Source organism: Oncorhynchus masou, chromosome 23, assembly GCF_036934945.1.
Source record: "Oncorhynchus masou masou isolate Uvic2021 chromosome 23, UVic_Omas_1.1, whole genome shotgun sequence".
Lineage (NCBI taxonomy): Eukaryota > Metazoa > Chordata > Actinopteri > Salmoniformes > Salmonidae > Oncorhynchus > Oncorhynchus masou.
Window position 1 is genome coordinate 15,611,190 of NC_088234.1, and position 24,611 is coordinate 15,635,800.

The 24,611-nt window shown below is 40.3% G+C and overlaps 1 protein-coding gene and 1 long non-coding RNA gene across 9 annotated transcripts; one reads left to right on the top strand and one right to left on the bottom strand.

Annotated features, from left to right (window-relative positions):
* The first annotated feature begins 1,225 nt into the window (after positions 1-1,225).
* Positions 1,226-2,571, top strand: LOC135510411 (uncharacterized). The gene is made up of 4 exons (XR_010451119.1): positions 1,226-1,260; positions 1,476-1,611; positions 2,115-2,204; positions 2,449-2,571. It is a non-coding gene; the product is annotated as an uncharacterized LOC135510411 (long non-coding RNA).
* Positions 2,572-3,766: 1,195 nt separating this feature from the next.
* LOC135510409 (mucin-2-like) lies at positions 3,767-24,158 on the bottom strand. 8 transcript variants are annotated; one of them, XM_064931295.1, is made up of 8 exons: positions 24,097-24,158; positions 22,745-22,963; positions 22,240-22,373; positions 21,524-21,621; positions 10,588-18,838; positions 5,559-5,651; positions 5,277-5,430; positions 3,767-4,891 (listed from the first exon to the last, which is right to left on the bottom strand). In XM_064931295.1, the coding sequence occupies exons 2-5, from the start codon at positions 22,944-22,946 to the stop codon at positions 13,498-13,500; spliced, it is 5,775 nt and encodes a 1,924-aa protein (XP_064787367.1). In that variant the 5' UTR covers positions 22,947-22,963; positions 24,097-24,158; the 3' UTR covers positions 3,767-4,891; positions 5,277-5,430; positions 5,559-5,651; positions 10,588-13,497. The 8 variants fall into 8 exon arrangements, 7 of the variants coding, with proteins under 7 accessions (XP_064787367.1, XP_064787366.1, XP_064787365.1 ...); XM_064931294.1 differs by having other exon boundaries at positions 10,212-18,838; XM_064931293.1 differs by having other exon boundaries at positions 8,987-18,838.
* Positions 24,159-24,611: the final 453 nt, after the last annotated feature.

Below are 24,611 nucleotides of genomic sequence, written 5' to 3' on the forward strand. Positions count from 1 at the left end.
ACGTGGCTCGGGATGCCTTCTGGGCCGGCAGATGGGCCAGCAGATTTGTAATATTGGTAATATTTTTGTAATTGTTGCGTTTATATTTTTGCTCAGTGTAGATTGCTGCAAGTGTGGTTAAAGGGAGTTTCCACCATGTCCTCACACCCGTCCATTCCTTTTACATTTACATCATTTAGCAGACACTTATCCAGAGTGACTTACAGGAGCAATTAGGGTTTAGGGCACATCAGCATATTTTTTTCACCTTGTCAGCTCGGGGTTTTGCACCAGCAGCCTTTTGGTTGTTGGCTCAATGCTCTTAACTGCTTGGCTACCTGACGCCCCATGATGGGGATTGTAGAAGCGCAGACTTCAGGAGCATGGTAGAAAATTAGAATGTAGCCAATGACTTAAACCCTGACAAATGTTTAATGCTGAAACAGGTGTATTTGTATTATGCTGTATGGCCAGAAAATAACTTTGGGAGAAGGTTAGAGTATTGAATAGAAAATAAGGGATTTGTTTTTTACTTTAAAACCGGCATTAGCGCCTTGACAATGGATTATTCCAACTATTTCACACTGTAGTTGGATTTTAATTTGTCTGTTTTACTTTTATAAATGTATGATTTTACATTCCAGAGCACAGGTGGAAGTTTTGCCTACCTGTTGCTCAGTGGAGGCTGGTGGAGGGCTATAGGAGGACAGGGTAATTGTAATGGTTAGAATGGGATAAAAGGAACGGTATAAAACACAACAAACAGATGTAAACCACATTTGACTCCATTCCATTTAATCAATTCCAGCTATTACAACGAGCCCGTCCTCCTATAGCTCCTCCCACCAGCCCCCACTGCTGTAGCTCTCCAGACACATTGTTTTCACAGGCTGTCACATGAGCCTTTTACGTGTACTTCTGTGTACAGCAGGGGTGTCAAATTCATTCCATGGAGGGCCTAGTGTCTGCAGGTTCGAGTTTTTTTCAATTAAGACGTAGACAACCAGGTGTGGGAAGTCCTTTACTAATTTACTAAGTACAAGGGAGGACGAAAACCCACAGATACTCGGTCCTCTATTGAATGAGTTTGACACGAGCTGTACAGGCATAGTTGAATTCTTGTAAATCCATTTCATCGGTTCAATATTGATCCACTATTGCCACTTTCTCAGCTGACACTGATACGTGTGTTTATCTAACACAAAGTAAATAGATGCTCTTGTGTGTGACACTGGCTCAGACGAGTAGAGATCATATTTACAGGGAGACAGGCAAGCTCAGGTAAGCTCATGCACATTCAAAAGAGAAGTCCTGTATTTCATGAACAATACATTTTCACATAAACAAAATGTTTAAAATAACAACATAGTTGTTTCATTTATTATTCATATTTACTTGCCACAAATCAACTCTTTATTTATAATTCAAAATATTGTACCATACATAAAATATTTGACATTTGAGTTATTTACCAATGACACCATACTGTATTATAGAGAAATCCAAAGATGGGGAATACCCAGTGTCCTTGAAAAGAAAGGATTCACTATCCTGAGGAAGGTAGAGAATGGTGTCATAGCTAAGGACAAAGATGGCGACCAGTTTGTCATTAAAGAGGTCAAACTGAATGAGGTGAGTGGGCACCATTGTCTTAGTTTTTTTTCTTAAACGTTATTTGTAAACATAAACTGTAGTTTTATTGATAGGTAGAGAAAAGTGATGAGACGGGAGGTAGAGGGGTTTACAGTAAACATTAAGTGGTGGATTTGGGGTTTGAACCCTCCAGGAGTCAAAGTGTCATCCATAGGCAGCAGCACTACCACTAGAACAGCACTTGTCTTTGATTTTACATTCCACTTTTATAGCAACCCTTTTCTAATAAGGTGTGTTATTCATATGATTATAGATCCTTTAGAAGGAGTTTGTCGCTGGACTGCTTTCCCTGTGTTGATTCATAACTGGCGGTTTCCGTTTTACTTCTTTAATTGATTTATTATTAGTATTATTTACTTACTTTATTGTTTATAATTAAATACAGTTTGATTTGATTGGATTCAAAGGGAGACACCGCTAGGTCTAATTTAGAATCCTTTATAATGGAAAGTGTTGGATTGAGTACTTTGCTTTATTAACAGGCATCATACTCGTGTGCTGGAGACATATTCTCTGAGGTTGAAATACTCCTGCAGATAAATCACTGCCATATTTTAAGGACTCTTTCCAAGGTAACATATTTTTGTGTTTATTTTTCAGTTTAGAGAGAACACGTTAGGGTTGGTTCCCAGATAAAGATTACAAATCCATTGAGAATGAGTTCTAGTCCAAGACTAAACTTCATCTGTGTCTGGGTCACCACCCCAATATGTTTATTGCCACAGTATCAACATGAAAATTATAAAGAGAGGAGCTAGCATGCTATAACAATATATCCCAAAATACTATATTCACACAAACTATGCATTTTTACAGATAAAACAGATAAAAGTTATTACGAAGTGATGGACCATAGTGAGAGTGGAAATCTCGCACAAAAGATCAAAGATGAGAACCAGAAGAACAGGTTTCTGAACTAATAACATATTGGTTGTGTTCCAGGCTGACTACATTTTTTATGTTGCTTGAATAAATGAAAGTTTGTATGTTAAGTCATCGACAGTGCAGTCGTGCATCAGTTTTCTTCATAATATCTTTCTGGCAGGCGTGTGAGATCAGCTCCCTCTGCAACTGGATTCTAGACTTCCTGACAGGCCACCCCAGGAGGTAAGGGTAGGTAACAACACATCCGCCACGGTGATCCTCAACACGGGGGTCCCTCAGGGGTGCGTGCTCAGTCCCCTCCTGTACTCCCTGTTCACTCATGACTGCACGGCCAGGCACAACACCATCATTAAGTTTGCTGATGTCACATCAGTGGTAGGCCTAATCACCGACAATGATGAGAGCATATAGGGAGGTCAGAGACCTGACCATGTGGAGCAAGGGCAACACATAAAGCACTGGAAAACAGCTTCTATCTCAAGTCCATCAGACCCGTTAAACAGCCATCACTAGCCAGCTACCACCTGGTTACTTAACCCTGAACCTTAGAGGATGCTGCCCTATATACATAGACATGGAATCACTGCCACTTTAATAATGGATCACTAGTCACTTTAATAATGTTTACATAGTGCTTTACTCATCTCATATATATATGTGTATGTATTCTATTCTACTGTATTTAGTAAATGCCACTCGGACATTGCTCGTCCTAATATTTATATATTTCTTAATTACATTATTTTACTTTTAGATTTGTGTATTGTGAATTGTAAGACACTACTGCACTGTTGGAGCTGGTAACACATGCATTTTGCTACCCCCACAATAAGATCTGTTAAATCCTCAACACAGGAGGTGGCAGGTAGCCTACTGGTTAGAGCGTTGGGCCAGTAACCTAAAGGTTACTAGATCAAATCCCTGAGCAGACAAGGTAAACATCTGTCATCCTGAACAAGGATGTTAACCCACTGTTGTCATTGTAAGTAACTGACTTGCCTGGTTAAATACACAAATAATGTGTATATGACCAATACATTTCATTTTCTAAAAATCAAGTATTATCTTTCTACAATCGTGTGTCCTCCTCAATCCCACCCCTGGCTATGCTATTCTACAAAATCACAAAGCATATTTTCAATGTTACTTATATCTCTATTCATAAAATTATTGACAGAAAAGCTCCTTTTTACACCTCTTCACTTAGAAAGTTTGATGGGTCCGCACTCAAAAAGATATCGCATAAAGCTTAGTTAATTTTTGATTTATTGTTATTATTTTTACTACATCAGGATAGCATCCACATATGATTTGGCTGAACAGCCTTCTACAGTGTGTAGGTTCACAACTTTTACAATAAGAAACAGTATTTATTATAAGGTAGACAGGTGAGTTAGCAGTGAGTAGCAGGTGCTTCTAATCAGCGTTGCAATTCATCTGCCAATCAGGGATGTGGCTTCTCTGGTCGACCTGTAAATGTCTTATCATCACAAAGTATGCGTTTCCACAGGATGCCCAATTGTGAATTTTTTTCCACTAAATGGTCTTTCGACCCATCACATCAGATGTTTTCACATCAGCTATTTTTTAAAGCTGATCTGATAGGTCAAAAGACCAATTAATAACATAAGATCAGAATTGGGCTGTCTGTGTAAACACAGCCAAAGAAATACAAAATTATATGGTACGGGAGAAGAAATTATGTACAAAATATATATGGACAGTGTTCTTGCATAAGAGTATATATTTCTTAACTTCTCTTGCTCTAGAGGCTCTCCCATATCAAATATTTGAAGAACTTGTTCCTTTCAACCCCTAGTGGAGCAAAAGGCCTTCAGTATCAGATACATTACATCTGTAAAACGTCCGAATGACTCATCTTATCAGGACACAAAAACATTAATTTACATTAGCATTGATAAGAATATAAAGAGATTGGGTTGGTATATTTGAATAGTTTTACACTGTATGCTATGTACATTTCAACAAATAAAAAATAAATGAAACAAATAAACACTAAACAAAACATAATTGACAGGAGAAAAGATATACACAGTTGCATAAATATGCCTGACTACAGTATATATATATATATTGAACAAAAATAGCCAAATCAATAAAATGTTAAACTTGGATGTAAAGTTCTCCTTTGGAAGTTCGGCAGAACTTGACCACAGTGTACAATGACCCCAGTCCACAATGACCACAGTGTACAATGACCCCAGTCCACAATGACCACAGTGTACAATGACCATATTGAGTGAAATGACCAAAAGTCGACTTCACTCACCGTGAAAAAGGGGTTTCCTACAGCTTGATGAAACCTGACTGGAGAGGCCTGTCAAAAGTTTGATGGAGGGAGAGCCAAGATCACCTGCAGGAGAAGAACAAGGAAGCACATTTTGGAAATATCCACAGTCTTTCAAAGTCACAGAGCACTTCCTCTCTTTCCTAGGTGTGTGTGTGTGTGTGTGTGTGTGTGTGTGTGTGTGTGTGCTTGCAGGTGTCATTCATGTTTTCCTACCTTGCCAAGACTACAATTTAAGGACTACAATGTCCTGACAATTCACCCGAGTATGTGTGCGTCTGTGTGTGTGTGTGTGTGTGTGTGTGTGTGTGTGTGCACACGCTTGTGTACGAGCACTCTTGCTTGATGCAAAAACAGCTGTGTCAGCATAGTCAACAAATGTACATTTTATATAGCATTCTATGGTAGACATAAAAGCAGTAATTTAAGAACAAGCTCTCCTGAATCTTACCATTATCCTCAACAGATCCTCGGACACAGAACACGTTAGGCCTTAAATTCAAGTTTTGGAGCAAAAGTGGAGCCAAATGATCAGGGATGATGAAGTTCAATTGGATTATTTTTATATTAGGATCATAAGCAAGTTCTTTGTACGTCACTTCCACCTGAAAGAAAAGTATGAAATAATCAAACTATTATATAATGGAAGTTGAAACAGGACTGTCTGTTGCACCTGAGGAGAATTAATCCATTGAATCCGTAATTGGTAATATCACTAGAGACTTAAACTTACTTGTGTTTTGTTGATAAATGCAGTTCCATTGTACAAGGCGTGTTGAACTGTAAATGTTCCATTTTCATACACAACAATCGTTGACTCATTGGACTGAAAAAAGATCAACAATGTTTAACATCAGCAGGTTCATCAGATTTTGTTGTTGTAATTAATGAAGTATGTTTTGGTGATGAATGGAAAGCTTCCTGTATTGTCTAAGTATCTGATTTATAAAAGGTTGACGGCTGACCAGGAGCTGACAAAGGAAATCCTGCGCCGGTGTAGTTCCACCCTGATTAGCAGGGCGCAAAGGTTTTGTGATTGGGCATATGATGCTACAGCAAACTCACCAATCACAAATGCATGATCTGATTAGGCCGGCCAAGAGCTGGCTAACTGCTGTACCACTGACAATCACACCCATAAAGAAAGTGGTCATAGATACATTTCTAAACACAACTACAAGATAAATTATGTTTGAAAAACCTGTTAAATATCATCTAAAAAGAAAATGTATTCATCATGAGGGCCTTAAAAAAAATAACTAGTAATGATACATACAGTTGAAGTCGGAAGATTACATACACCTTAACCAAGTACATTTAAACTCAGTTTTTCACAATTCCTGACATTTAATCCTAGCAAATATTCCCTGTCTTAGGTCAGTTAGGATCACCACTTTATTTAAAGAATGTGAAATGTCAGAAGAATAATAGAGAGAATGATTTATTTCAGCTTTTATTTCTTTCGTCACCTTCCCAATGGGTCAGAAGTTTACATACACTCAATTAGTATTTGATAGCATTGCCTTTAAATTGTTTAACTTGGGTCAAATGTTTTGGGTATCCTTCCACAAGCTTCCCACAATAACTTGGGGGGATTTTGGCACATTACTCCTGACAGAACTGGTGTAACTGAGTCAGGTTTGTCGGCCTCCTTGCTCGCACACGCTTTTTCAGTTCTGCCTACAAATGTTCTATAGGATTGAGGTCAAGGCTTTGTGATGGCCACTCCAATACCTTAACTTTGTTGTCCTTAAGGTCATTGTCCATTTGGAAAACCCATTTGCGACCAAGCTTTAACTTCCCGACTGATGTCTTGAGATGTTGCTTCAATAAATCCACATAATTGTCCTCCCTCATGATGCCATCTATTTTGTGAAGTGCATCAGGCCCTCCTGCAGCAAAGCACCCTCACAACATGATGCTGCCACCGCCGTGCTTCACGGTTGGGATGGTTTTCTTCGGCTTGCAAGCCTCCCCCTTTTTCCTCCAAACACAACAATGGTCATTATGGCTAAACAGTTCTATTTTTGTTTCATCAGACCGGAGAACATGTCTCCAAAAAGTACCCATGTGCAGTTGCAAACCATAGTCTTGCTTTTTTATTGCGGTTTTGGAGCAGTGGCTTCTTCCTTGCTGAGCGGCCTTTCAGGTTATGTTGATGTAGGACTCGTTTTACTGTGGATATAGATACTTTTGTGCCTGTTTCCTCCAGCATCTTCACAAGGTCCTTTGCTGTTGTTCTGGGATTGATTTGCACGTTTCGCACCAAAGTACGTTTATCTCTAGGAGACAGAACGTGTCTCCGTCCTGAATGGTATGACAGCTGCATGGTCCCATGGTGTTTATACTTGCGTACTATTGTTTGTACAGATGAACATGGTACCTTCAGGCGTTTGGAAATTGCTCCCAAGGATGAACCAGACTTGTGGAGGTCTACAATTTTTTTCCTGAGGTCTTGACTGATTTCTTTTGATTTTCCCATGATGTCAAGCAAAGAGGCACTGAGTTTGAAGGTAGGTCTTGAAATACATCCACGGTTACACCTCCAATTGACTCAAATGATGTCAATTTGCCTATCAGAAGCTTCTAACGCCATGACATCATTTTCTGGAATTTTCCAAGCTGTTTAAAGGCACAGTCAAATTAGTGTATGTAAACTTCTGACCCACTGGAATTGTGACACAGTGAATTATAAGTGAAATAATCTGTCTGTTAACAATTGCTGGAAAAATGACTTGTGTCATGCACAAAGTAGATGTCCTAACAGACTTGCCAAAACTATAGTTTGTTAACAAGACATGTGTGGAGTGGCTGAAAAAGGAGTTTTAATGACTCCAACATAAGTGTCTGTAAACTTCTGACTTCAACTGTACTACAAAAAAAGATAAAGCGCTCACCTTTTTGTACCGATTGTATATAAATAGCTGAGGTGTACTATACTCACTTTTGAGGACACAAGCTCAATTACATAGTACAAGGAATATGAAAATAATACATATCATATTAATTCATTTTCATATTCAACAAAAGTGGGTGAATAGGGCTTGAAATCATGTAAATGTCCTCTAAATATAGTAGCAATCAAATTCTAAACAACTTACTATATAATTGCACTTTTCTTACAACTGTCAAATAAAAATGATTCTACTCTATGGCACCATTTCATACTGCTGATTACAGAGAACATTCTGTCCTGCGTCCTCAGTGACACAGAGACACGATTCAAATACATGCGGACTCGTTACAACCTTGGCTTTAAGCGCAACATTTTGTCCCTTTGTGACAAAGCGAATTTGGTCATGTTTAAATTCTACAAATTGAATGTTGAGAGCTGTAAATCCGAGATTGATTTTGTTGCATTCTCTAGGCTCTTCCCTTACATATGCCTGATCACAAGTGGAGCTCCGATGCTCATAGCCAGAGGATATCTACTCTTTGTCTGGATAGGCCCAAAAATGTGACACGTCACATATTATGCAAATGCAGGATCCAATTTCACACTCTCGCTCTCAGCTTCCCGCAGGCAGCAACAACTACATGGGGAGACTCAGTTTTTGCACTGAGCATAAAGCCAATGTCACATGAAGCATTCTGCTCAAATGTTTTGTTGCTTGCATCTGTCAAACACCCCCCTGCACAAATTGCGTGCAACTTAGTATCAATCTTATTTCACACAACTGACTGTATGCCAAAGTTTACATGTCATATCATTGTTCACAGATCGCTATGCTCACAAAACTGTTGGTTGTTCGGAAAGGGTCCAGAACTGCTACTAGACCCTTATTTAGGGGACCTGACATGGAAAAGGTTTTAAAGTGACTTAATTTTCAGACAGGTTTTCTCAATAACTTGTCATGTGACATTAGAGGATTGTGGGTAATTCAATGTTTTAGACTTTTTGTTACCTTACACAAATGTTGTTAGCATTTCTGTAGAAAGAGAAGAACATGTCTAGATTTGTATTAAGTACTTTGTTATGCGTGCTGTAATGGATCATAATGATCAGGTTTAAAAACCGCTGTGAAAATCGACTGTTGAACTACAAGAGACCACACCAGCCAATCTGGAATAGCACTATACTCAACAGTGCCAGCTAAATGGAGTTAAAAATAGTACAATAATAAGACTCAGGCCCTCGCACGGTTCTGGCTGGGATCTTACCTCAGGACCCTGAGGCTGATCCCAGTCGACCTGCGAGCCCCAGTCTCTTTCCTGCTACCCACGCACTACGTCCAGCTCCAGAAGTTTTTAAGACATTTTAAACTGGAAAAAGAAACAGTCACGGTTTTAACAAAACACCGCTCTCTTCTCTCTCTTGTGCAGGATCGGGAACCAGTATGTCCAGTGCGCGGGCTCGCTATAGGTGAGCCCACAACGGTTTGGCGCAACGTGGCCCATCCTGCTCTCCTGAATCGGGACCTGTCCTGGATGGTCGCCCACGAGATCCTCCCGGTCAGGGCCGTTATGCACTCACGGGGCATGGCGAGGATATCCGCGTGCCCCCGACCAGGCTGCGGCCAAGAAGAGTCGGTGAGGCACATGCTCTGGGAGTGCAGAGCCGCCAGGGACCTGTGGAAGGAAGCAGGCCCCCTGATCACCTCGTGTCTGCCAGCAGGGGAGGACCTAACACCTCAGCTCGTGCTGTATGGGGTGGACCGAAGGCCCATTCCATCGAAGACCTTCACCAAGCTCTGGCCCACCCTCACGTGCCTGAAGGAAGCACTGTGGTCCTCCCGTAACCTGCTGGTAGCGAAAAACGTAGAGACCACCCCCCAGGCAGTGGCCATGGTAGCCACGGAAGCCCTGGGAAGAAAGGGGGCCTCGACCCCAAGCGAAGGGTCCCCCACAACACCCTAGGTCCCGGCGGCCACGGCCTGACAGCGCTGCAGCGCCTAGGGCGATGCGCCTAGGGGAGGGATCCCCTCTGGGCCCCAAAGGACGGGAAGATGATCCATTCAGAAGAGCAGGATGAGGTGAGCTTGATAAAGACTCACCCCGCTCCTGTACAAGGGACTGAAGACAGCCTTTTAACAAAGTGGCTTTTTAACATATTTTTCATGTCTTAAAAATGTTTTACCTTTGTTAGATCATTAGTACACATTTTAAATGGCCTTTACAGATTTGATGTTTTTACAAGGAAAGTACTTTTATTCATAGTTGTTTTCATTGGTTTTAACAACATGTACTTTTTAACAAATTTAAATGTAACTTTCAAATGCTGTGTTTTATGCTTTTTTGCCGTTTTTATGTGTATAAATGATGTAAAAAATGTATGAGCTGTTTTTAAAGGAATTGTACCAATAAAACCTTTCCAAAAAAATAAATAATAATAATAATAATAATAATTCTGTATCTACACTTGCACAAATGTGTCTGAGGACATTACCAAAAGTGCAAGAGGAGGTAGAACAGTAGCAGCAGATTGTAGATTGAATTGTTGATTGTTGATGTATTAGGAGTCATAGTAGTAGGAGTAGCAGATGTAGCAGTAAGAGCCATAGTTGTTGTAGTAGGAGCTGTAGTTGTTTTAGTAGGAGCAGTAGTTGTTGGAGTAGTAGCAGTACTTGTTGTAGCATAAGTTTTTGTTTTAGAAACTGTAGTTGTTGTATTAGGAGGTGCAGTTGTTGTTTTAGAAGCTGTATGTTGTTGTTTTAGAAACTGTAGTTATTGTATTAGGAGCGGTAGTTGTTGTATTATGAGCTGTATTTGTTTTAGTAGGAGCTGTAGTTGTTGTATTAGGAGCTGTAGTTTTGTATTAGCACCTGTAGTTGTTGTAGTAGGAGCTGTAGTTGTTGTAGTAGGAGCAGTAGTTGTTGCAGTATGACCTGTAGTTGTTGTTGTAATAGTAGCTGTAGTTGTAGTAGGAGCTGTAGTTTTTGTAGTAGGAGCTGTAGTTTTTGTAGTAGGAGCAGTAGTTGTTGTAGTAGGAGCAGTAGTTGTTGTAGTAGGAGCTGTAGTTATTGTAGTAGGAGCTGTAGTTATTGTAGTAGGAGCTGTAGTTATTGTAGTAGGAGCTAGAGTTGTTGTAGTAGGAGCTGTTGTTGTAGTAGGAGCTGTAGTTGTTGTATTAAGAGCTGTAGTTGTTGAAGTAGGAACTGTAGTTGTTGTATTAGGAGGTGTAATTGTTGTATTAGGAGGTGTAGTTGTTGTATTAGGAGCTGTGGTTATTGTTGTATTTGGAGCTGTAGTTGTTTTATTAGGAGCAGTAGTTGTTTTGTTAGTAGCAGTAGTTGTTGTTTTAAGAGGTGTATTTGTTGTATTCGGAGCAGTAGTTGTTGTATGAGGAGCTGTAGTTGTTGTTTTCGGAGCTGTAGTTGTTGTTGTATTAGGAGTTGTAGTTATTGTTGTATTAGGTTGATGTAGTTGTTTATGTAGGAGCAGTAGTTGTTGTAGTAGAAGTTTTTGTTTTTGGAACTGAAGTTGTTGTATTAGGAGGTGTAATTGTTGTTTTAGGATCTGTGGTTGTTTTATTAGGAGCTGTGGTTGTTTTATTAGGAGCTGAAGTTGTTTTATTAGGAGCTGTAGTTGTTGTAGTAGAAGATGTAGTTGTTGTAGTAGGAGCTGTAGTTGTTGTTAGACTATGATCTGGTATTGTCTTAGTAGGAGCTGTAGTTGTTGTATTAGTAGAAGTTCCTGTTGTAGCAGAAGTTTTTGTTTTAGGAACTGTAGTTGTTGTAGTAGGATCTGTAGTTGTTGTAGTAGGAGCAGTAGTTGATTTAGTAGGAGCAGTAGTTGTTGTAGTAGGAGCTGTAGTTATTGTATTAGGAGCTGTAATTGTTGTATTAGGAGCTGTAATTGTTGTATTATGAGCAGTAGTTGTTGTTGTATTAGGAGATGTAGTTGTTTTAGTAGAAGCAGTACTTGTAGCAGAATCTTTTGTTTTAGGAGCATTAGTTGTAGTAGTAGGAGCTGTAGTTATTGTATTAGGAGCTGTAGTTGTTTCAGTAGGAGCAGTAGTTGTTGTATTAGTATCAGTACCTGTTGTCGCAGAAGTGTTTGTTTTAGTAACTGTAGTTGTTGTATTAGGAGCTGTAGTTGTTGTTGTATTGGGAACTGTAGTTGTTGTTTTAGGAGCTGTGGTTGTTGTTGTTTAGGAGCAGTAGTTGTTGTTTTAGGAGCTGTAATTGTTGTTTTATTCGGAGTAGTAGTTGTTGTTGTATGAGGAGCGGTAGTTTTATTAGGAGCTGTAGTTGTTTTATTAGGAGCTGCAGTTGTTGTCGTAGGAGCTGTAGTTGTTGTAGTAGGAGCTGTAGTTGTTGTATTAGGAGCAGTAGTTGTTTTAGTAGGAGCAGTAGTTGTTGTAGTAGGAGCTGTAGTGGTTGTAGTAGGAGCAGTAGTTGTTTTAGTAAGAGCAGTAGTTGTTGTCGTAGGAGCTGTAGTTGTTGTCGTAGGAGCTGTAGTTGTTGTTCTAGGAGCTGTAGTTGTTGTAGTAGGAGCTGTAGTTGTTGTAGTAGGAGTTGTAGTTGTTGTAGTAGGAGCAGTAGTTGTTGTCGTAGGAGTTGTAGTTGTTGTAGTAGGAGCAGTAGTTGTTGTTGTAGTAGGGGCAGTAGTTGTTGTTTTAGGAGCTGTAGTTGTTGTAGTAGGAGCTGTAGTTGTTGTAGTAGGAGCTGTAGTTGTTGTAGTAGGAGCTGTAGTTGTTGTATTAGGAAGGTGTAGTTGTTGTTGTATTAGGAGCAGTAGTTGTTGTTTTAAGAGGTGTAGTTGTTGTTTTAAGAGGTGTAGTTGTTGTCTTAAGAGGTGTAGTTGTTGTTTTAAGTGGTGTAGTTGTTGTATTCAGAGCAGTAGTTTTTGTATTAGGAGCTGTAGTTGTTGTATTCGGAGCTGTATTTGTTGTTGTATTAGGAGCTGTAGTTGTTTTATTAGGACCTGTAGTTGTTTTATTAGGAGCTGTAGTTGTTTTATTAGGAGCTGTATTTGTTGTAGTAGGAGCTGTAGTTGTTGTAGTAGGATCTGTAGTTGTTGTAGTAGAAGCAGTAGTTGTTTTAGTAGAAGCAGTAGTTGTTGGAGTAGGAGCTGTAGTGGTTGTAGTAGGAGGAGTAGTTGTTTTAGTTGGAGTAGTAGATGTTGTCGTAGGAGCTGTAGTTGTTGTAGTAGGAGCTGTAGTTGTTGTATTTGGAGCTGTAATTGTTGTATTAGGAGCAGTAGTTGTTTTAGTAGAAGCTGTAGTTATTGTATTTGGAGCTGTGGTTGTTGTAGGAGTAGCTGTAGTTGTTGTATTTGGAGCTGTGGTTGTTTTAGTTGGAGCAGTAGTTGTTGTATTAGTAGAAGTTCCTGTTGTCGTAGAAGTTTTTGTTTTAGGAACTGTCGTTGTTGTATTAGGAGCTGTAGTTGTTGTAGTAGGAGCTGTAGTTGTTGTAGTAGGAGCTGTAGCTTTTGTAGTTGGAGCAGTAGTTGTTGTCGTAGGAGCTGTAGTTGTTGTAGTATGAGCTGTAGTTGTTGTAGTAGGAGTTGTAGTTGTTGTCGTAGGAGCAGTAGTTGTTGTAGTAGGAGCAGTAGTTGTTTTAGTAGGAGCTGTAGTTGTTGTAGTCGGAGCAGTAGTTGTTTTAGTTATAGCAGTAGTTGTTGTCGTAGGAGCTGTAGTTGTTGTCGTAGGAGCTGTAGTTGTTGTTCTAGGAGCTGTAGTTGTTGTAGTCGGAGTTGTAGTTGTTGTAGTAGGAGCTGTAGTTGTTGTATTAGGAAGGTGTAGTTGTTGTTGTATTAGGAGCAGTAGTTGTTGTTTTAAGAGGTGTAGTTGTTGTTTTAAGAGGTGTAGTTGTTGTCTTAAGAGGTGTAGTTGTTGTTTTAAGAGGTGTAGTTGTTGTATTCAGAGCAGTAGTTGTTGTATTAGGAGCTGTAGTTGTTGTATTCGGAGCTGTATTTGTTGTTGTATTAGGAGCTGTAGTTGTTTTATTAGGACCTGTAGTTGTTTTATTAGGAGCTGTAGTTGTTTTATTAGGAGCTGTATTTGTTGTAGTAGGAGCTGTAGTTGTTGTAGTAGGATCTGTAGTTGTTGTAGTAGAAGCAGTAGTTGTTTTAGTAGAAGCAGTAGTTGTTGGAGTAGGAGCTGTAGTGGTTGTAGTAGGAGGAGTAGTTGTTTTAGTTGGAGTAGTAGTTGTTGTCGTAGGAGCTGTAGTTGTTGTAGTAGGAGCTGTAGTTGTTGTATTTGGAGCTGTAATTGTTGTATTAGGAGCAGTAGTTGTTTTAGTAGGAGCTGTAGTTGTTGTCGTAGGAGCTGTAGTTGTTGTTCTAGGAGCTGTAGTTGTTGTAGTCGGAGTTGTAGTTGTTGTAGTAGGAGCAGTAGTTGTTGTAGTAGGAGCAGTAGTTGTTTTAGTAGGAGCTGTAGTTGTTGTAGTCGGAGCAGTAGTTGTTGTCGTAGGAGATGTATTTGTTGTTGTCAGAGCTGTAGTTGTTGTAGTAGGATTTGTAGTTGTTGAGGTAGGAGCAGTAGTTGTTTTAGTAGGAGCTGTAGGTGTTTTAGTAGGAGTTGTAGTTGTTGTAGTCGGAGCAGTAGATGTTTTAGTAGGAGCAGTAGTTGTAGTAGGAGCTGTTGTTGTTGTATTAGGAGCTGTAATTGTTGTATTAGGAGCTGTAATTGTTGTATTAGGAGCAGTAGTTGTTGTTGTATTCGGAGCTGTGGTTGTTTTAGTAGAAGCAGTAGTTGTTGTAGCAGAATCTTTTGTTTTAGGAGCAGTAGTTGTTGTTGTAGGAGCTGTAGTTATTGTATTTGGAGCTGTAGTTGTTGTAGTAGGAGCTGTAGCTTTTGTAGTAGGAGCAGTAGTTGTTTTAGTAGAAGCAGTAGTTGTTGTAGTAGGAGCTGTAGTGGCTGTAGTAGGAGCAGTAGATGTTTTAGTTTGAGCAGTAGTTGTTGTCGTGGGAGCTGTAGTTGTTGTAGTAGGAGCTGTAGTTGTTGTAGTAGGAGTTGTAGTTGTTGTCATAGGAGCAGTAGTTGTTGTAGTAGGAGCAGTAGTTGTTTTAGTAGGAGCTGTAGTGGTTGTAGTCGGAGCAGTAGTTGTTTTAGTAGAAGCAGTAGTTGTTGTAGTAGGAGCTGTAGTGGTTGTAGTAAGAGCAGTAGTTGTTCTAGTTGGAGCAGTAGTTGTTGTCGTGGGAGCTGTAGTTGTTGTAGTAGGAGCTGTAGTTGTTGTAGTAGGAGTTGTAGTTGATGTCGTAGTAGCAGTAGTTGTTGTAGTAGGAGCAGTAGTTGTTTTAGTAAGAGCAGTAGTTGTTGTCGTAGGAGCTGTAGTTGTTGTCGTAGGAGCTGTAGTTGTTGTTGTAGGAGCTGTAGTTGTTGTTCTAGGAGCTGTAGTTCTTGTAGTCGGAGTTGTAGTTGTTGTAGTAGGAGTTGTAGTTGTTGTCGTAGGAGTTGTAGTTGTTGTAGTAGGAGCAGTAGTTGTTGTCGTAGGAGTTGTAGTTGTTGTCGTAGGAGATGTAGTTGTTGTTGTCGGAGCTGTAGTTGGTGTAGTAGGATTTGTAGTTGTTGTAGTAGGATCAGTAGTTGTTTTAGTAGGAGCTGTAGGTGTTTTAGTAGGAGCTGTAGTTGTTGTAGTAGGAGCTGCAGTTGTTGTAGTAGGAGCTGTAGTTGTTGTAGTAGGAGCTGTAGCTTTTGTAGAAGGAGCAGTAGTTGTTGTCGTAGGAGCTCTAGTTGTTGTAGTAGGAGCTGTAGTTGTTGTAGTAGGAGTTGTAGTTGTTGTCGTAGGAGCAGTAGTTGTTGTAGTAGGAGCTGTAGTTGTTTTAGTAGGAGCTGTAGTTGTTGTAGTCGGAGCAGTAGTTGTTTTAGTAATAGCAGTAGTTGTTGTAGTAGGAGCTGTAGTGGTTGTAGTATGAGCAGTAGTTGTTTTAGTTGGAGCGGTAGTTGTTGTCATGGGAGCTGTAGTTGTTGTAGTAGGAGCTGTAGTTGTTGTAGTAGGAGTTGTAGTTGTTGTCGTAGGAGCTGTAGTTGTTGTAGTAGGAGCAGTAGTTGTTTTAGTAGGAGCTGTAGTTGTTGTAGTCGGATCAGTAGTTGTTTTAGTAGAAGCAGTAGTTGTTGTAGTAGGAGCTGTAGCTGTTGTAGTATGAGCAGTAGTTGTTTTAGTTGGAGCAGTAGTTGTTGTCGTGGGAGCTGTAGTTGTTGTAGTAGGAGTTGTAGTTGTTGTCGTAGGAGCTGTAGTTGTTGTCGTAGGAGCTGTAGTTGTTGTTCTAGGAGATGTAGTTGTTGTAGTCGGTGTTGTAGTTGTTGTAGTAGGAGTTGTAGTTGTTGTTGTAGTTGTTGTAGTAGGAGCAGTAGTTGTTGTCGTAGGAGATGTATTTGTTGTTCTAGGAGATGTAGTTGTTGTAGTCGGAGTTGTAGTTGTTGTAGTAGGAGTTGTAGTTGTTGTTGTAGTTGTTGTCGTAGGAGCTGTAGTTGTTGTTCTAGGAGCTGTAGTTGTTGTCGTAGGAGTTGTTGTTGTTGTAGTAGGAGCAGTAGTTGTTGTCGTAGGAGATGTATTTGTTGTTGTCAGAGCTGTAGTTGTTGTAGTAGGATTTGTAGTTGTTGTAGTAGGAGCAGTAGTTGTTTTAGTAGGAGCTGTAGGTGTTTTAGTAGGAGTTGTAGTTGTTGTAGTCTGAGCAGTAGATGTTTTAGTAGGAGCAGTAGTTGTAGTAGGAGCTGTTGTTGTTGTATTAGGAGCTGTAATTGTTGTATTAGGAGCTGTAATTGTTGTATTAGGAGCAGTAGTTGTTGTTGTATTCGGAGCTGTGGTTGTTTTAGTAGAAGCAGTAGTTGTTGTAGCAGAATCTTTTGTTTTAGGAGCAGTAGTTGTTGTAGTAGGAGCTGTAGTTATTGTATTTGGAGCTGTAGTTGTTGTAGTAGGAGCTGTAGCTTTTGTAGTAGGAGCAGTAGTTGTTTTAGTAGAAGCAGTAGTTGTTGTAGTAGGAGCTGTAGTGGCTGTAGTAGGAGCAGTAGTTGTTTTAGTTTGAGCAGTAGTTGTTGTCGTGGGAGCTGTAGTTGTTGTAGTAGGAGCTGTAGTTGTTGTAGTAGGAGTTGTAGTTGTTGTCATAGGAGCAGTAGTTGTTGTAGTAGGAGCAGTAGTTGTTTTAGTAGGAGCTGTAGTGGTTGTAGTCGGAGCAGTAGTTGTTTTAGTAGAAGCAGTAGTTGTTGTAGTAGGAGCTGTAGTGGTTGTAGTAAGAGCAGTAGTTGTTCTAGTTGGAGCAGTAGTTGTTGTCGTGGGAGCTGTAGTTGTTGTAGTAGGAGCTGTAGTTGTTGTAGTAGGAGTTGTAGTTGATGTCGTAGTAGCAGTAGTTGTTGTAGTAGGAGCAGTAGTTGTTGTTGTAGGAGTTGTAGTTGTTGTCGTAGGAGATGTAGTTGTTGTTGTCGGAGCTGTAGTTGGTGTAGTAGGATTTGTAGTTGTTGTAGTAGGATCAGTAGTTGTTTTAGTAGGAGCTGTAGGTGTTTTAGTAGGAGCTGTAGTTGTTGTAGTAGGAGCTGCAGTTGTTGTAGTAGGAGCTGTAGTTGTTGTAGTAGGAGCTGTAGCTTTTGTAGAAGGAGCAGTAGTTGTTGTCGTAGGAGCTCTAGTTGTTGTAGTAGGAGCTGTAGTTGTTGTAGTAGGAGTTGTAGTTGTTGTCGTAGGAGCAGTAGTTGTTGTAGTAGGAGCTGTAGTTGTTTTAGTAGGAGCTGTAGTTGTTGTAGTCGGAGCAGTAGTTGATTTAGTAATAGCAGTAGTTGTTGTAGTAGGAGCTGTAGTGGTTGTAGTATGAGCAGTAGTTGTTTTAGTTGGAGCGGTAGTTGTTGTCATGGGAGCTGTAGTTGTTGTAGTAGTAGCTGTAGTTGTTGTAGTAGGAGTTGTAGTTGTTGTCGTAGGAGCTGTAGTTGTTGTAGTAGGAGCAGTAGTTGTTTTAGTAGGAGCTGTAGTTGTTGTAGTCGGATCAGTAGTTGTTTTAGTAGAAGCAGTAGTTGTTGTAGTAGGAGCTGTAGCTGTTGTAGTATGAGCAGTAGTTGTTTTAGTTGGAGCAGTAGTTGTTGTCGTGGGAGCTGTAGTTGTTGTAGTAGGAGTTGTAGTTGTTGTCGTAGGAGCTGTAGTTGTTGTCGTAGGAGCTGTAGTTGTTGTTCTAGGAGATGTAGTTGTTGTAGTCGGTGTTGTAGTTGTTGTAGTAGGAGTTGTAGTTGTTGTTGTAGTTGTTGTAGTAGGAGCAGTAGTTGTTGTCGTAGGAGATGTATTTGTTGTTCTAGGAGATGTAGTTGTTGTAGTCGGAGTTGTAGTTGTTGTAGTAGGAGTTGTAGTTGTTGTTGTAGTTGTTGTCGTAGGAGCTGTAGTTGTTGTTCTAGGAGCTGTAGTTGTTGTCGTAGGAGTTGTAGTTGTTGTAGTAGGAGCAGTAGTTGTTGTCGTAGGAGATGTATTTGTTGTTGTCAGAGCTGTAGTTGTTGTAGTAGGATTTGTAGTTGTTGTAGTAGGAGCAGTAGTTGTTTTAGTAGGAGCTGTAGGTGTTTTAGTAGGAGCTGTAGTTGTTGTAGTCGGAGCAGTAGATGTTTTAGTAGGAGCAGTAGTTGTAGTAGGAGCTGTTGTTGTTGTATTAGGAGCTGTAATTGTTGTATTAGGAGCTGTAATTGTTGTATTAGGAGCAGTAGTTGTTGTTGTATTCGGAGCTGTAGTTGTTTTAGTAGAAGCAGTAGTTGTTGTAGCAGAATCTTTTGTTTTCGGAGCAGTAGTTGTTGTAGTAGGAGCTGTAGTTATTGTATTTGGAGCTGTAGCTGTTGTAGTAGGAGCTGTAGCTTTTGTAGTAGGAGCAGTAGTTGTTTTAGTAGAAGCAGTAGTTGTTGTAGTAGGAGCTGTAGTGGTTGTAGTAGGAGCAGTAGTTGTTTTAGTTGGAGCGGTAGTTGTTGTCATGGGAGCTGTAGTTGTTGTAGTAGGAGCTGTAGTTGTTGTAGTAGGAGTTGTAGTTGTTGTCGTAGGAGCAGTAGTTGTTGTATTAGGAGCTGTAGTTGTAGTAGGAGCACTTGTGGTGTTGACAACTGAGGACAGTCGGTTAACTGTCACGCTAGGCACTGCAATCCAAAATACACTGGAGGTCTTCATAAATGTTGACCTTGAAGAGGAAGACAGACAAATGTGCCAATATTAGACTACACACAAAATTCCTGATATGTTCTCAAAATACCCATTATTTTTTTCAATCCCATAGTTGTTGAATTCGCTGTGCTCATTCAAGCCTGATTTTGCAGATTATCCATTATCCACTAACCTAATAGGTTTGGAAAATGTTATGGAATTTTGCATCCCGGAGCAAACATTTAGAGGCATCCCCTGGGGTAAAATTAGTTGAATAAATGTTGTTTCCACATCATTTCAAGATCTATGTGATGACATAGAATAAATGTGTAAAACTGATTGCATTTGTAAAAAGTAATTTTGTCTTTTTTTCACCCAACTTTTTTTGGGTGACCAATCGCATTCCACGCTTCAAGATTGCTTCGATCACGTGGACTGCGATATATTCCGGATAGCCTCAGACAACAACATTGATGTACGTGGATTCGGTGAGCGAGTTTATTAGCAAGTGCATCTGTGATGTTGTACACACGGTGACTTTTAAAACCTTCCCCAACCTGAAACTGTGGATTAATGGCAGCATTCGGACACAACTGAAAGTGCGAACCACTGCTTTCAATCATGGCAAGGCTACCGGAAACATGACCGAATACAAACAGTGTAACTATTCCCTCCCCAAGGCAATCAAACAAGCTAAGCGTCAGTTTAGAGACAAAGTAGTCACACTTTAACGGCTCGGACACGAGACATATGTGACAGGGTCTACAGTCAATCACGGATTACAAAAAGAAAACAAGCCCCGTCGCTGACACCGATGTCTTTCTCCCAGACAAATTAAACAACTTCTTTGCTCACTTTGAGGACAATACAGTGCCACTGACACGGCCCGCTACCAAAACCTGTGGGCTCTCCTTAAATGAGTAAAACATTTAAACGTGTTAACCCTCGCAAGGTTAACCCTCGCAAGGTTGCAGGCCCAGACGGCACCCCAAGCTGCATCCTCGGAGCATGCACAAAGCAGCTGGCTGGTGTGTTCACAGACATATTCAATCAATCCCTATCCCAGTCTGCTGTTCCCACATGCTTCAAGAGGGCCACCATTGTTCCTGTTCCCAAGAAAGCTAAGGTAACTATAGCCCTGTAGCACTCACTTCCGTCATCATGAAGTGCTTTGAGAGACTAGTCAAGGATCATATCACCTCCACCCTACCTGATAGCCTAGACCCTCTCCAATTTGCTTGCCGCCCCAACAGGTCAACACACGACGCAATCGCAATCACACTGGACACTGCCCTATCCCATCTGGACAAGAGGAATACCTATGTAAGAAAGCTGTTCATCGATTACAATGCAGCATTTAACACCATAGTACCCTCCAAACTCATTATTAAGATCAAGATCAAGACCCTGGGTCTCGACCCCACCCTGTGCCACTGGGTCCTGAACTTTCTGACGGACTGCCCCCAGGTAGTGAAGGTAGGAAACAACATCTCCACCCCGCTGATCCTGGGTGAGTTCCCAGCCCTCTCCTGTACTCCCTGTTCACCCATGACGCACGTCTCCAACTCAATCATCAACTTTGCAGACGGCACTACAGTGGTAGGCTTGATTACCAACAACGACGTGACGACCTACAGGAGGAGGTGAGGGCACTTGGAGTGTGGTGTCAGAAAAATAACCTCACACTAAACGTCAAAAAACGAAGGAGATGATCGTGGACTTTAGAAAACAGCAGAGGGAGCCCCCCCTATCCACATCTATGGGACAGTAGTGGAGAAGGTGGAAAGTTTTAAGTTCCTCGGCATACACCTCAGGAGGCTAAAGAAATTTGGCTTGTCACCGAATTTGGCTTGTCACTTGAATCCTGGTACGGCAACTGCTCCGCCCACAACCGCAAGGCTCTCCAGAGGGTAGTGAGTTCTGCACTATGCGTCACCGGGGGAAAACTACCTGCCCTCCAGGACACCAACACCACCCGATGTCACAGGAAGGCCAAAAAGATCATCAAGGACAACAACCACCCGAGCCACTGCCTGTTCACCCCGCTATCATCCAGAAGGCGAGGTCACCACAGGTGCATCAAAGCTGGGACTGAGAGACTGAAAAACAGCTTCTATCTCAAGACCATCAGACTGTTAAACAACCATCACTAACATTGAGTGGCTGCTGCCAACATACTGACTCAATCTCTAGCCACATGAATAATAAAACACTTGATGTAATAAATGTATCACGAGTCACTTTAAACAATGCCACTTTATATAATGTTTACATACCCTACATTACCCATCTCATATGTATATACTATACTCTATACCATCTACTGCGTCTTGCCTATGCCGCACAGCCATATATTTATATGTTCATATTCTTATTAATTCCTTTACACCTGTGTGTATAAGGTAGTTGTTGTGAAATTGGTAGATTACTTGTTAGATATTACTGCACGGTCGGAACTAGAAGCACAAGCATTTCGCTACACTCGCATTAACATCTGCTAACCATGTGTATGTGACCAAAAAAATTGATTTGATGACATGGTGACATTTTTTATTTCAGTTATGTCCTACAGAATAATCATGTAAAAAAGAATTGTTGTGTTTGTGATGGTTTTAGCAGAGACTTTGGTTGCCAAATTCCAGTAACTTCCAACCAGGATTTCTGGAGAACCTGGGAATTTGGAGAAAGTTACTGTAAATGTTCAACTCTAGTAGAGACTCACTTGACTACGATGTTGCCCAATGAGGATGAGGATGGTGCTGTCCAGGTGACTGTTACTGATGATCTAGGTTGATTGTTGCTTTGACTCACCCCAGAGGCCTAACAATAAAACAACAGGTAATGTCAATCACTAGAGGATAATGATCTTGGTACATTGATGTAAGGTAAGACACTGATCATTTCTTATTGGTGGTTCTAGCTATAGTACGTAAAGGTAACAAACTCTTGTTTAAGGTTGGAAAAATTACTGTAACTTGCCCAAAATACCCAGGTTTTAATTAAGAAATCTGGAATCTACCAACGAGGATTTCTGGAAACCTTGGAATTTGGGGAAGATACCGGAATTTTTGCAACCCTAACTCTGTCATTTCATCAACTTTATTCATTATAATCCAGGCCAGGAGTATTTCCTCATTGTATAGCCTGACCAGTAAAAACTCTCCTATTATTGGTCTCAAGTCAGTTTCATTTGACATATTGATGAGTCAATATAATCCAACAAATCAGTGGGTAAATTGGTAACAGTGAAGAATACGGCCAGAATGTCCTGTGCTGTATTGTAACTAGGGTTACAAAATAACAGAAACTCTCCCAAAATGTCCCAGGTTTTCCAGAAATCTCAGTTGGAGGATCTCATGATTCAGGAGGGTAGGAGCAGGGTGGGAATCCTCCAACTGGGGAAGTTTTGGGAATTTTACAACCCTAACAGTAACTCACTGCAATCCCATTGCAAGGCACAAGAATGATTCCAGTCCCACTGCCGAGAGAGAACGTTCCCACAGCCTTGTTCTGTCCTTCCTCATGGGCCTCCAGAAGAAACCCTTTATAGGTGAAGGTTCCTGACAGAGTCACTGAGAAAGAGAGAGAGGTAGAAAGGGAGAGAGAGAAATGTAGAGAAAGGGAGAGAGATGTGTCACCTAAGTGATATGATATGATATTCTATAAAACCCTTTCTCTGTAATTAATATTAACTGATTGAGCTAATCATGTAAATGTAATTAACTACAAAGTTGGGGCACCACAAAAGAGTGTTTATAGAGCTGTTATCTTCCGAATAAACTCGTAAAGACCTAGTCATATTTTTCATCAATAGAAGTAAATATTAATCGTCACCTTGTTTCATTCTCATCTGAAAGTTGGCAGCTAAAATTACATTTAGTCTTTTCACAAATTGTTTCATTTTCAAACATTTAAATTGCACAACAACATCTCAGTGACTCACCTTGGATGGTGTCTCCTGGCTGGTAGGTGGTCTGGTTGACAGTGACAGTGTATGGTGAGGAAGAGCTCTGCCCTGTGCTGCCATGAAAACTATTACCAGGTAGCATTGAGCCACACTGAGAAGCAATGGAAGATCCTCCCCCACTGAAAGCCTCCACTTGTAAAGCAGTCAGAGAGAGGAGAAGGCAGAGAAAACCCATCATTTCCCTGTATAGCAGATCTATATTGTGGTTGTGTGTGTGAGAGAGAGGAAAAGAGAGAGAGCGAGAGAGAGACAGAGTAAGAGTTTCGGGAGAGAAAACATAGGATATCTCATGTGACATGTAATCATTTTACGAAGACACATCTATAAATTATAATATTTCTAATGAGATTAAAGACATTTTATAACTACAAAAATACAGTACTCTGCCGGCAGAATACTGACAATGTAATTCAAACACCTGTGGAAATATAAACTCTGACCTTTTGTCATTGAAGCTCATGTTTAGAAAGAAAGTTAAACACTAGTAACAACTTTACAACTAGTCATAATTACACTGTAATAATAATTAAGTTTAAATTACAAATCTATAATTTTAACATATTAAAAGGTAGGGGAAAACCCCTGGAATGATCTTAATATAAGAGCATACATGAGCCTCCATGTTAGAAGATATTGAAACAAATATCCAGTCTTGTTCAATAGAACTTCATCCCAAAAAAACACAAGTATTCAGGTGAATTGTTTGGTGCCAAAATTATGTATTAGGCTTTTTTATTATCTATCTCTAGCATGACGTCTTAAACACTAATTTCTAACATTACTGAGGACAATTACTATTATTGCTATTAAAACAACAAAAATACATTACAAAGACAATGTGAATGGGTGCTCGCATCAGTGGGTGTTATGGTCAGTGGGAGCACTCGTCCCCACTTGCCTAAGATGCCAGTATGGCGAAGCCCCCTGCCCAAAGGGATTTTCCAGGGTGGGGAGGACCAAGCCCTGCCTGACGCACAGCCTGGTATGGAAGCGAGTGCACACATAACCACCACGACCAGCACACACCTCTCACACCGTGAAACCAAAACACAAAACACACAGTAATCCCATCCTCACACTCACCCCAGATCGGAGGAGCTTAAACATTTATACTGTTCATGTGTCTATGTATTTATTCCAACACTCATTAATTCCAACCTTCAGACAATCACAGATCAACCCATCTTTCCCAGTAAATCATCATCCTACCATTTTCTCCGGCATCAATTCCCTCCATTCACTAGTGACTGACAATTATTTGTTAGTGTTATTAACATAGGCCTGTTAAATAGTTAGTAGTGAAAGTAGTTCATTAAAATATGGCTTACCGGGTTGATTTAACTTCAGCTAGACGAGTGTTGAATTGAACTGTTTCAAGGACGTGATATACAACCGAGTGTGAATCAGAGGTTGGCAAACAGACACCATATATATCAGGTTCCACGTCATGGTAACAAAAATAAAAACCTGTCTTCCTCTACTTACCAAGAACTCCAATTCCTTGTGACCAAATGCCCAAAATAAAACTGTATACACACACACACACACATAAACACTATTTTGACATATGAGTGTACCGATAGCTGTGACGATAATAAATGTTAATGTTAAACGTTTTACTCTACAGTAGATTGTTGTTTGTCTAACAAACGTTTAATTTACCTGTTAAAATACATTTAAGTAACACATGGGGGCTTACAGTAAGGTATCATATATGGATCTTAATGTAGGTCATGAACTATGAAGGATTAAAGGCTATATTCTTTCCACATATATTTTTATTTACTTTTGATTTCCAGTCTGACTCTGAATCAAGTCTGGTTAGTTTAACATTTCAAACTTA